Source organism: Nyctereutes procyonoides, unplaced genomic scaffold (genome assembly GCF_905146905.1).
Source record: "Nyctereutes procyonoides isolate TBG_1078 unplaced genomic scaffold, NYPRO_anot_genome, whole genome shotgun sequence".
In the NCBI taxonomy this organism is placed as follows: Eukaryota; Metazoa; Chordata; class Mammalia; order Carnivora; family Canidae; genus Nyctereutes; species Nyctereutes procyonoides.
The window spans coordinates 18,685,152-18,698,517 of NW_026575147.1; the positions used below are offsets into that span (position 1 = coordinate 18,685,152).

Genomic DNA, 13,366 nt, shown 5'->3' on the forward strand with positions numbered 1-13,366 from the left:
CATGAGAATAAATACACATAATTATTAATACTGTGCAGCAGTTTTTAAAGAGGGAAAGCTGTTTATGTTCTGATATGGAATGGTCTCCACAGGACAAACTGGTAAGTTAAAAAAGCAAAATGTAGAACATAGCGCATTGTATACTATCATTCATGTTGTAATTGATGTTTTTCACAAAAGGAAAAATATGTAATCTCTTAAATATGCAGAGAATATCTCTAGAAGCATCCACAATAAGGCAACACTAGTTGAATCTGGGAAAGGGCAATAGATCACTGGGGGTGAGAGTAAGAAGGAAACTTTTAACTGTACACCTCTACCCTTTGAACTCCATGAATGTAATTACCTACCCCCAAATTTATAAACTACAAAAGTGTTTGTTTTTAAAACACTTAGAGAGAATTTTTAAAAATAAAAATATTTATTTTATATGCACAGCTCTGCAATTTGCCTTTTTTGACATAGAATTCTATATTATTGATCCCCCTTCAGGCTCATATTTAGAGAACTCATTCTTTTTAATATATACTATTCTACTGTATGAAGGAATTATGTAACCATTTCCAACTGATGAAAATTCAGGTGTTATCTTGATTTTGTTTTGGGTTCAGTTTGGGTTTTTGGACATAAGAATTTTTCTTAGCTAGGATTAGAAGATATAAAAGGTAAAACAGGGGATCCCTGGGTGGCGCAGCGGTTTGGCGCCTGCCTTTGGCCCAGGGTGCGATCCTGGAGACCCGGGATCGAATCCCACGTCGGGCTCCCTGCATGGAGCCTGCTTCTCCCTCTGCCTGTGTCTCTGCCTCTCTCTCTCTCTCTCTCTCTCTCTCTCTCTGTGACTATCATAAATAAATAAAAATTTAAAAAAAGGTAAAACAATAAAAACATTGGAAGAGAAGCATAACTCCAGCTTGAGGGAGACTTTCTTAAGCAATACAGAGAACACAGGTGACTTAAAAGAAAAGATAGATGCACTGTATTTAACTATATACAAACGCGAATTTTCCTGATGGAAAAAAACATCATTCAAGAGACAAACAATGAATCGAGAGAAAGTATTTATTAAAAAAAAAAATGTCTGACAGGGTAATATCTCTAAATAGAGGAAAAGTGATTTTTTAAAAAGTTGACTTTGAAAAAAAGTGCAAAGAATATGAACAGGCAATTCACAGAAGAAATACTAATGACCAATAAATGTATGAAGAGATCCCCACCCTCACTAATCATGGAAATGCAAAATAAGACAACAGTGAGACCTAATTTTTTATTCATCAAATTGGCAAAAATGTAAGACAATATTCAGTGCTGACAGTGCATTCTTGTTGAACATCTGAATCTCAACTGTATTTCTGGAAAGCAATGTGATTATACATATAGAAAAAAATTACTGTTCATATTCTTTGATCCAGTAATCCAACTTAATTTGGAAAAAAAAATCTGAAAAAATAGGCTTTAGTGTCTCCCTATGTCTCTTCCCTCTTTACTCCTTTCTTCTCTCCAGTATACCTCACTTAATTAACTGTCTCACTTCCATGCCAGCTGGACTCTCAGGCCCAAGCCTTCTTCCACCTCACTCTAGCCAACTTGAGCTAGTACTGGGAATGTGGAGATGGTCTTGGAGCCCTGGAAAGCCTTGTCTAGGAGTCCCCATGTGCTTTCAGGAACGTGAGGCCAAGGACATCACTGGAGTCAACATTTCCTGCAAGTTCCTGTGTCTGCTGACAATGTATAGGACACTGATGGCAACTGGCAGAGGCTCCTTGGCCCTGGCCATTCTGCTGGCAACTATGGACATCCAGCTTGGTGGTGAGGACAGGCCGCCCATCCACATATCCCCACGGCAGGGACAGCCGTCAGGGAAAATCCTGAACTCATGAGGAATGGATCCCAAGGTTTTTTTCTCTGCTGGGGAAGAAAGGGATCCACTCCCTCTTGACACTAACGAAAGGGTGAAAAACATAGCTTTCCTCTTTTTGTTAAAACTATTACTATTGCCCTCCCCCATGAGACATTCTGCTTCTGCTATGTGTTGCTAAGAGCCTGGTAATCTGCCCTCAGTCTAAGATTCTTTCAGGACCTTACACATTCAAAATTTATGAAATCTAGGCCTGAGATCCACACACTACAATATGTATCGACTTGGGATGCCTGGGTGGCTCAGTCAGTTAAGAGTCCAACTCTTGATTTTTTTTAAAAATTTTTTTATTTATTTATGATAGTCACATGAGAGAGAGAGAGAGGCAGAGACACAGGCAGAGGGAGAAGCAGGCTCCATGCACCGGGAGCCCGACGTGGGATTCGATCCCGGGTCTCCAGGATCGCGCCCTGGGCCAAAGGCAGGCGCTAAACCACTGCGCCACCCAGGGATCCCCCAACTCTTGATTTTGATTCAGGTCATGATCTCAGGGTCATGAGTTCAAGGCCCGCATCAGGCTCCATGCTAGATGTGGGGCCTGCTTAGGATTCTCGCTGTCTCCCTCTGGCCCTCCCCTCTCCACTTTCTCTCTCAAAAAAACAAAAAAAGAATTATATATATCTTTAGCAACCCATTTAACCACTATGTACCTCAGTTTATAAAATAGAAATAGTACGTGTTTCTAGGGCTATACCAAGGATTAGATGTATATAAAAGCACTTTAATAAAGGTCCTATACAAGTTCCATTTGGAGAGTAGAAATAAAATATAAACCTTCTCTGAATTGGGGCGCCTGGGTGGCTGTCGGTTGACCGCCTACCTCCACGCAGGTCATGGCCTCAGGGTCCTGGGATCGAGCCCTGCGTTGGGCCCCCCACTCTGCTGGGAGTCTGCTTCTCCCTCTCTCCTTACCCCTCCTCCCAATTCTCCCTCTCTCTAATACATAAATAACATCTTTAAAAAAATAAAACATTTCTGAATTAATGAATAACTGGGATTGCAGGTCTCCCTCAGACATGGGTATAGCCAACAGACCACTCTTCTAAAAGGTTGGTGTTTAATGTCTATTGGGCAGCCCCCACTTCTGCCTTGACATTTCTACATGAGTGAACTTAGTCTGCCATAGATACCCAGCTTTTCATGGCTAATTCTTCCCCCTTCCCATTCTAGGGTGCATCCACATCCACAGCTCAATGTACCAGAAAGGGAAACAACTAAGCCTGACCTGTACTTTGTGGTATAAGACAGAAGAGGCTGAGGGGGTTATAGTGTTTTTGTGCAAGGACAGGTCTTCAGACTGTTCCCCTGAGACCAGCTTGAAGCAACTGAGACTTAAACGGGACCCTGGGAGAGATGGTGTCAGTGAAGTATCATCTCATTTGGTGTTCACCATAAACCAAGCCACACCATCAGACAGTGGGACCTACCAGTGTTGTGCCAGAAGCCAGAAGCCAGATATCCACCTTCAGGGTCACTTTTTTTCTGTTTCAGTCACAGGTGAGCTCTGACATCCCACATGCCACTAGATGAGATAGTAAGCAGGGTTGATAGCTGGAGACAGAAATAGTTACTTCAGGTCCTGGATAGGCACCTCTTATTACTCAATCATTTCCCACCAGTCCCATGGGCAAATGCTCACAGCATGAATACAAAAGCAATCTTGTTTTGTCTTTTATTTTAAAAATCTTACTGAGGTAAGCCATTCCATTTTTGTTGATACTGAGACTGGGTTACATGGAGGTAAAGTGATTTGTTCAATTTGTCTCACTGACCAGTAAAGCATATAGAAGTCTGGAATTTAGGCTTCCTGATTCTAAATCAGAGATCTCTCAGAAATATGGTTCTATTTCTAAAAATAGACACTGAGACAGAGATGGATTTGACATAAAATGGATGTTGTCTTAAAGAGCATTTAGTTGTAAGAAAGAGGAAACCAATCAAGCTGCCATAGGTTAAAAGGAACAAATAATAAAGCAGGAATAAAAGAATAAAGCCCTCATGAGATTCAGGTTCTGGCATCAGAAACTAGAAAGCCAACAGAACCTAAAATAGTCTCAATCTTTCTAGGGCAACAAGGCCTCTCATCTCTGCATATTTCCTTTATTTTGTCCATACTCCCCTACTCTGTTAACCACTTTGACAAAACCTAAATATAGTCACTCCAGCCTCAGCTTTATAAATGACTTCCTCATATACCCAGCAGTGACTCTTGTGTTTCTATATTTCTATATTCCCAAAGGAATATAGCTTCAAAGGCTTCAAAACTGAGAACTATATTCTAATTGGAATTCTATACCCAACCAAACTACCAATCAAATGTATGTGAAGAAAGAATAAAGACAAACATGCAATAACTTAAAAAAAAAAAATTGCTCTCCGTGTGATCTTAAGAAGCCACCAGAAATGCTTGAGAAAAACAGGAAAGCGAATAGATAGAGTGGCTAAAATGGGATCCAGGAAAGTAAGGACTCTAATAGGGGATGGGATATAAGGAAATTCTAGAATGAAAAAAGGGCCAAAATAGGCAATTAGTCCAAAAGGAACAAGAGAAAGAGGGCTCTGGAAGATCTCAAGGAGGTAAAAACAAAATTGATAAATCATCTTTCTAAAGGCCTGTGACACACTGGATAAAGATTTAAAGATATGGCTATGGAAAATTCTGCTTGGTTAAAAAAAAAAAAGGCGGTTATCATCTCTAAAGAAAAGACTACATTTTGCAAAAGGAAACCTGATCATGGCACACAACTTGGCTCTGTAATAGGTAACATTTACAGAATCCAAATTACCTTAAGCATTAATTTAACTAAAATGTGTAATACAATGATTTATTTGTGAAAGATGAAGTGAAGGGGAAGCGGATAGAGGTTTAAGAGAAACATATCCTCATTTTTAACAGATAATGTCTAAACTTTATCATCAAGAAGTGGTAATATAAGCATACTATTTAGGAATACCAGTGAAACATCTCAGAGTTGACAGGGGTTATTTCTGGGGAATAAGCCTAGGAGGAAAAAAAGGAGACTGCTATTATTCTTCATGAACTTTCAAATACTATTGTATATTTTAAGAAAACTAGAAATAAATTACATTCCCTCCCAAATAAAAACCTAGCCCAGAGCCTTTTAACAGATGTTGTAATCATCTCCTCTGCTTAGCCATTAATCCGCATTTTCTATGTCAGTCTAGATTGATTTACATTTTCTTCCTTGCTACCTGGGTCTTCCCCTCTGACCTCATTACAGCATCTAGCACTTCCATTCTCTCCTTTATCAAACTCCCATCTCTGTTGGCTTCTGCAACTCTCTACTTCCCTGGTTTTCCCACCTTTCTAGCTGTTCTTTCTCTCCTTCTCTGCCTCCATTTCCTCCTCCCACTTCTCAAACATGAGAGAATTCATTTCCCCAAGACTCATTGCTTACTTCTCCAATCTTTTCCCTACTGTTTCTCCTAAGTTCTCACTTACCTTCATGATTTTTAACCAGGATCTTCTTGCAAACTGACCCACAAATCAACTTTTTCAGCCCTAACCCCTTTCCTAAGTTTCAATTTAATATTTTCACTGATGACTGAACTCCTAGCTTCTGACTGCCTTGCCATCTCCTCAAACCTATCCTGAGACCCGTTCCTCTGCCCATGATTTACAGTTGAAATCTTGGTGTTTTTCTTTTCCCCATCCAGTCAGTTACTAAGTACAACTAGTTCTCTCCACTTTCATTCCTTTCTTTCCAAAGGGGTTTTCCAAGTCTTCATCATCTCACACTTAAAATATTCCAACAGTCTCCTGACAAGCCCCTTGAGATCCGACTGGGTCTTGTTCATCTTTATATCTCCCCTCACACCTGGCACTGAGCTGTTGCCTTAAAAATGATCCATCAACTCTAAATATTATTTCTCCAAACCAAGAAGCCACCTGACCTCTTTCTAAAATGCTACTTTGTACATGCCACACCACCATTTAATTTTAAAGGCTTTTCACTATGGGACAGTCTAACTAAATTGCTTTTGCCGAGCATGAGAAGCTCTATAAAATTAAATTCCATTTATGTGAATACTGTTTTCAGTTGATCTCACCAGTGGAAACTCTTCTATCATTCTTCTCACACTTCTTATATTGATTGTGCATGCCATAGGCACAGTCCTAAACCTGGAGAATAGAACGGGCGGAGCAGTAAAACCCTTACTCCTTATAAGCTAATCTATACATAGTCTATAATCTAATCACGTTCTCTTAATATGCCCTAAGCATTTCTACTTGTGATGGCTCTCCCTAAAATTCCTATCTCATCCTCTCAGTATATTTAAGTATTAGAGTCAACATATATGGATGCTCACCAAATGCAGAGATGACAAGTCTCCTCTTGGAAGATGAAACTAACAAAGCCGGACAGGTAACATATAATACCAGTAAACGTCTACCATTTACTAAGTGCTTACCGTGTGCCAAGTATTGTGCTCAATGATATATAATTTCATCTTCATGGCCTTTTTGAGGTTGCCGCCGTTGTTGTCAAGTGAAAAGTTAGCTCTAAGGTAATTTGGGGTAAGTTTATTCAGCTAGTAAATGGTGTATAAAAATCCAAAGCCTGAAGTTGTTGTTGCTGTTGGGTTTTTTTTTTTAGATTTTATTTATTTATTCATGAGAGACCCAGAGATGCAAGCAGAGGGAGAAGCAGTCTCCCCATGGGGTACCTGGTGTGGGACTTGATCCTAGGACCCCGGGATCAGGACCTGAGCCAAAGGCAGATGTTCAACCACTGAGCCACCCAGGTGCACCTAAAGCCTGAGATTTTAACTAATGCTAAACTTGACACACTCCAGAAGATGGTTTTTAAATGAGGGGGCACCCAAGTCTGAAGTGACCGTTTCAGCTGTCTCTCTAACAAGACTTTAATGTTCCCTCAAGGTAGGCCTGCTTGCATCTCCAGCATGACACACAGATTCTTTAAATATTTTTTGCTGCTTAAGTACCTCATCATCACTATCCATAAATGTAAAAAATACTTGGACAATAAATTGTGCTGAGAGCTATCCCTGGATATCAAAAAAGGTGTTCTGAGATGATGCAAAAGGAAGTGTTATGATTTCTGAAACCCTCCTCTGATCAATTGATTCTCTTTTGACCCAGAGACAGGGAACTACACAGAGGAAGGACTGAAACATACAGGACAGCCCGAGTTCAATCACAATAAAGGCACTCTCAGTTCAGGCTTCCTGCAAGAAAAAGTCTGGGTGATGCTGGTCACCAGCCTAGTGGCCCTTCAAGGTACGTTCAGAAGACACTTAAGCACCCCAGGCAATGAGGCTACTACACCTCTGTCATCTTGATTATCCTTCAGGAAGAGAGGGGTAGAATGGAGGCCTGGAGTGGGAGACTGAAGTGCTGTTCGAGCCCTGGCTGTCTACAGGAAAACATTAAATCAACATGAGGGCAGGGCTGGTCCAAAGGGATTTGAGAATTTATACTAACTAGAGGAAGATGGATGAAACACATTTCTACTGGATATGGAGGTTAGACCTATTAGGAAAGAAAGCTTTTAGAAGAGGCAAATAAATACAGCTGCCTCTACTCACTGGGTAACAGATGTTTGCCTATTACATGAAGATGAACAAGGCAAGAGACAAAGTCTGGAGGTGGGTTTTAAAAATGCAACTCCTGGGCAAAGGGTGATGGTCAGATTGAGTAGAAACACTTGTAGGTGAGTCCTCTGAGTATTAATATAGATCATGGTTTTCCCTAATAGATAACAAAGAGATTGAACTTACAATGATTTGCCACTACATTTTTGCATAATCAGTAACTAATGCAGCTTTTTACCTGTCCTTGGTATTAATTCCATTTTTTAAGCTTTCCTCTAATCAATAACCACCACTGTTTGCATGCCACCAGAATGTAAGCTCTATAAATGCAGGGGCTTTGTCTCATTTACCCCAACAGGCACATAGTAAGTTCTTTTAAGCTCTTAATAAATTTATTATAGAATTTGTATGATGGGCTAGGTTTTACATATGGTGATTCTAACCCTATATAATCCTTCCAGAGAAACATTCCTGATTACTCATCAGGAAACAAGCACAAAGAGCTTACATGCTGCTCCAGTTCACAGGAAATAACACAGGACCTTCTCACTCCAAACTGTCTGCTCTCAGTAATTACCTACTATCTGCTAAGTACCCTTTCTTTCAACCTCTTCACTACCCTCCCCATGAGATTGCTTCCTCCCCTTTCCAGAAACAGGACCACCTGACACTCCCTTATTGCAGCCTCTTTCTTAACTGCAAACAATCAAAAGAAAACAGACCTTATTTGTGATCCTTGGCAAAACCTGCCACATGTAAGCCTATAATAGTTGTCAGGAGGAAACTGGTTAATACCAAGCAGTCTGACCCTTTAGACCTAATTATTTATTGAATCTAAATTCCCTCAGATGGTTAGCTACTCTGTTAGAAAAATAAATTGTATTTCTTCATAGAGAAATAACAACTCTGAAAAGGAAATTGAGTCTAACCATGCAATCTGACCACTTACTACCTGACTCCCAAGTTATGCGAGAGCAAAAAAAATTCCTCAGCTCTTTCCCCTTTCCAATCAGGTGAAGAGAATGAACTTTTGATAGTTGATGCTTTTTATCCTTCTCCCCCCAACTCCAGGCTTAGCAGAACTATGAAAGAGGTAATGTTCAGTAGAACAAAAGGTGACACATTTTGTCAGGCACAAAGAGATCACGTAGATCAAGTTATGATGCTTACAGGTGATCAAAAGGATGAGGGAGTTTCCTGGTTCTCTGGGCTTCCCTCAGCTCATGAAAGCACCTTGAGTGAGTACCCTTGTCCTATCACTGTGTCAGCCTCCAGTGCTACACATGGAAAATCTACCTGGAATGTTTTGGATGGCATCTCTTTCTTGTTTGATTGTCCTACCTTCCCACAAGAAGACAACAAAGGTTGGCTTCCCTTCCTCCCCTCTTCCACCAGGACCAGTCAGATTTGCTAGAGGTCACAACTGCAACTTTAGCAGTAAGATACAACTCATACAACCCCTTCCTTTTCCCCATTCCCTCCCTAGTCATCAGGGTCAAATGACGAATTACATCAGGTATCTAAATTGTATGGCAGTAATACAACTTTCCTTTTTCTTTCTACAGCTTTTGTAAGCCTTGTGCCAGAACTTTAAAGAAAAGTTACAGCAAGATAAACTTGACTCTTTAGCTTGCTACCTTTCACATTACAACATACACAGAGAAGAAAACAGCACAGAGGAAGAGATGCTAAATATGCCAAGAATCTGGGGAATATAAGGTGGGACAAATGAATGTATTCCTTGAACTCTCCTTCTCACTGCCACAGCAAGCCTGTCCTTCTCACCTCTGTCACCAGTTGGGGAAAAAACAAACAAACAAACAAACCTGCTTTTCACAAAAGTGGCTGGTGGACAGTTCTCATTCAAATATTGGATAAGTATGTGTTTTTGTACCCAAGAAAAAGTTTTCCCCCTCCTCCCCCACACAGTAAAATAAAGCCAAACAAAATAAGAACACCAATTTTTTTGGAAGAAATTTTTATTTAACATTATAAAGAAGAGAGAAGAAACCAGCAAAGATAGGTATGCTAAGAAAAGACAGCCAGAGCCAGTGACTGACCTGGCATGAAAATGAAGAAATGGGGATCCCTGGGTGGAGCAGCAGTTTAGCGCTTGCCTTCGGCCCAGGGCGTGATCCTGGAGACCCAGGATCGAGTCCCACATCGGGCTCCCTGCATGGAGCCTGCTTCTCCCCCTCTGCCTGTGTCTCTGCCTCTCTCTCGCTCTCTGTGTCTCTCACGAATAAATAAAATCTTTAGAAAGAAAGAAAGAAAATGAAGAAATGGAGAGACCTTGGCATTCAAGAGCATCCTCACAACATCTGGATAAAGAGGAAGCTCTGTGTGCCCAGGTGCACCACAGAGCATAATCAGCTTCAACCAAGTACTTGTCAGCCTCTTTGGCCATATCTCTTTCCTTTTAAATAAATGGCCAGGGCGGTATTTGCAGCCTTTACTTTTCTCCTAAATTCATAAATCCTCTTCTTTCTATTTGGACAGATGACCTCTTGTCATAGTGAAATGCAGGCAGCAGGGGAACTACATGAATAAAGAAGACCACAATTTAACTGCACCTAAAGGGCAAGCCATCAAAAGAAACAGACACCTTACCTGTGATACTTGGCCAGAACCTGCCAAATGTGGGAGCTAAGGTTTGTGGGAAGAGAGAGAGAAAAGGCTGAAAAAGATGGGTTAGACCCCTATTAGTGATGGCACTGACCCTCAAACTAAGGACTTTTTGGGTTTTCTGCCTTATGGGGGTAAAAAAAGACTAGGTATAGACTCAAAAAACATGGATTCAGTTCTGTGTCCTTGGACAAATTAAGTTTTGAGATGGTGTTTCTGTCTACTTATCTTTAAATGGTATCTTGACTACTCTATCTTCTGTTTCCCCAGGGTCACTCTAAGGATCCAATCTAAGACTCTAGATTTTAAACCCACAGCCATTTGAATTCCGACTCCAAAGTCTCCAAAGCTTTCTCCATTAAATTATGTTCACTTTAATCTTTCTCTGTTTTATGTATCCAACTAAATTTTAAGCTCATATGGGTGGAGATGTCTTTTGCTTTTTACTATTCAAAGAATCTTCTGAAATTTCTCAACATTACACAATCACTGGAAGTCTCACAAAGAAGCCACATCCTACTATAGAAAAGGTTTCGTCCATTGTGCTACACTAATTATAGTCCACACATAAAAATTTGCAAAAGGATACATGATCACTGTTCAAGCTTATTAAGACATTCAAGAGCATTAGACTATTAGCTCTGACTTGAACTAAGCAGAATAAACAAAGCAACAGTTAGTCAGAAGTCCCATTTCTAAAGAATTTGTTTTATGTATTCTGCTTATCTCAAGACTTGGTTAAGCAGAAATGTGAAATACTTATATCCCGGCTTTAAAAATTATTGATACCACTGATTTCAAATAAGCCTACAAATTTCCATGCAGGTAAGTTTTCTGAACACATGTCTTAACCTTAACCCATATGAGTGATACACAACTCACGCACGGAATTTGAACCTCTGTGGCACGGAGTTATCACAAGGAATTTGTATAAGCACTATTGTTAATCTAAATAAATATAGCAATATTTCTTACAAATATTTATATGCTATATTTCAGCTGGATGCAGATTATGGTGTTCCTGGATAAAGACAAATTGATTTAAAAGCATTACTGAAGGATGCCTAGCTGGCTAATTTGGAAAAGCATGTGACTCGTGATCTTGGGATCATGAGTTCTTGAGCTCCAGGTGGGGTGTAGAGATCACTTAAAAAAAAAATTCCTGAAATCACAGCAGCTTTCTGTTGTGTATTTTTTCATCAAAAGATACTAAAAATATACCTATCATCCTATTGTGAGGAGTCTAGTAATTTTTGCACCTTGAAAACAGTACACCTTATTAGAAAAAGTAAAGGACCACACGCCTACATCCCATGAGTCACAGATATCCAGCTGAAAGAAGAAAGACAACAAACGCAGATTCTACTTCTGTAGACACCAACTAAGTGCAATTTGGCAAAACTTCATAAAGTTTATATGCATATAATCTTACAGTTGAATGCCTATAATTCCATATATCTGGCAGGTATGAGAGATCAAAACCTCATGTCCTTTGGTTAAAAAAAGGGATCTACCTGGATCCTAGATAATATCTCCAGTTGTACACACTGTATTCTATACATTGTACTTTAAACCCCTGGAGCAGTCCTGTGGTTCCCAGCCTGGGTGCTAAGATGCTGACATTACTGTTTCCTACAATTTCAGCCCACAGGATGGCCACTTGGGATATGTTCTCTTAACTTCCTGCCTCAGAACTTATGTGAGACTCATTCTGGAAACTCTCATTAAGAGTACACTCACCAAACTCTGATGGTTTGGTTATTCATCAGAATAAACCAAATCTTTTTTGGATTATTCTGATGAACAGCACTTTTATCTTCCAATCTCCCCATCTCAGAGACTAAAGAGGGCTTTCCCTCTCATGCTACTATCTGCTTCTGTGGTATCATTAGTTGAACATAAATACAATTATCTATTTACATATTTTCTAGATAAGTGGAATTATAGGCATTCCACTTTTAGATTATATACATATAATATTTGATTATACACATATATATTTATATATAATTATTAGACCTCTCACAAGATGATAGTTGTATTTTTGGTACCTTTGGATAAAAAAATGCATAACAAAAAGCTGCTGTGATTTCAGGAATGCTTTTTTTTTTTAAATAAGTTTTTCTTTTTTTAAGTAATCTCAAACTCATGACCCTGAGATCAAGAGTGGTATCACCCCTGCTCCTCCTTCTCCTAAAATCTGTCTTCCTTCACAAATGTCAGTGGCCTGCCTAGATCAGCTCTAAAAACCAACTCTGAAGAGCTCCTCCCTTCCAAAAGCCCCAAAGGCTGTTCCGCTATTGTTTAAAACAGATACAAATTATGATTCCCTCCTCATTCGTTTTTAAGACTGATATATTTAATTTGTATTCCTTGAGGAAAGAGCATGTAGACACTAGAGTGAAAGAAAATGAAACATGCAGGTCAAGAGAGAAGTTAATTTGATAATAATTTATAAAAAAATTAAAAAGCAATACATAGTTGTATTTATGTTCAACTAATTATACTACAAAAGCAGAGGATGATGGCTATCCTCAAAGCCATTTTTTTTCTCAACACTTAGAAATGACTAGGCTTTTACCTCCAGTGAATCCCTTAGCCACACACCATATAGCAGGGTGTCTAGTTGGCAGCAAAGCCAACAATGCCCCATAGCAGACAATTATGGAAACATAAGTGTCTGAGGTATATACAGTAAGAGACTCAGACTGAGACTCCAGCCCTCTGCTGTACCTACTAACTTCATCTCAGCGGCTACTATATCTTTCTTCCTCTACTGTGAAATATGCATATGTGTTGTGTCCCTGGACACATACATATTCACACACATGAATGTGGAATACAAAGACACAACGGGAATTTTTTTCTCCTATTAGCTATTAAACCAAAGTGAGAGCTGTTAGGAAAAAGAAACAATTTCTTCCCCAGAAAACTTTCTTCTAACTTGAAAATTAATTATTGGACCAATGAGAGTACTGTTCAAAGAAAACAACTAATAAGCACTTGCTCAACTGTTGAAAATGTTGACAACTAATATTTATAGTAAGCTAAGGAAGCTACTTAATTTATAGCAATCCCCACATCTCCTATCTAGAGTAATTCCTTTTTCTTACAAATTAGAACATTGTAAGGAAAAGTCCAGGAGCTACAGCAACAGGGACAAAATGCCATTTTGGATTTTCCAGGTTTCCCAGCTTTTCAGAGAACTGGCAGTAGGAACTTTGAGGGAAAATGAATTTTTAAGGCCAG

At 39.5% G+C, this 13,366-nt stretch overlaps 1 protein-coding gene across 2 annotated transcripts; it reads left to right on the top strand.

The window, feature by feature from the left end:
- The first annotated feature begins 1,090 nt into the window (after window positions 1–1,090).
- On the top strand, window positions 1,091–12,399 carry CD160 (CD160 molecule). Of its 2 annotated transcripts, XM_055312276.1 has the most exons (4): window positions 1,091–1,806; window positions 3,086–3,412; window positions 7,041–7,178; window positions 9,058–12,399. In XM_055312276.1, exons 1-4 carry the CDS (start codon window positions 1,533–1,535, stop codon window positions 9,084–9,086), a joined length of 768 nt encoding a protein of 255 aa, XP_055168251.1. In that variant the 5' UTR covers window positions 1,091–1,532; the 3' UTR covers window positions 9,087–12,399. The 2 variants fall into 2 exon arrangements, with proteins under 2 accessions (XP_055168251.1, XP_055168250.1); XM_055312275.1 differs by having other exon boundaries at window positions 7,041–12,399.
- The last annotated feature ends 967 nt before the right edge of the window (window positions 12,400–13,366 follow it).

Coding starts and splice junctions, on each gene's coding strand:
- CD160 (XM_055312275.1), top strand. CDS start 1,533: ATGCCAGCTGGACTCTCAGGCCCAAGCCTTCTTCCACCTCACTCTAGC. Junction 1,807..3,085: donor TATGGACATCCAGCTTGGTG/GTGAGGACAGGC, acceptor TTCCCATTCTAG/GGTGCATCCACATCCACAGC. Junction 3,413..7,040: donor TTTTTCTGTTTCAGTCACAG/GTGAGCTCTGAC, acceptor CTTTTGACCCAG/AGACAGGGAACTACACAGAG.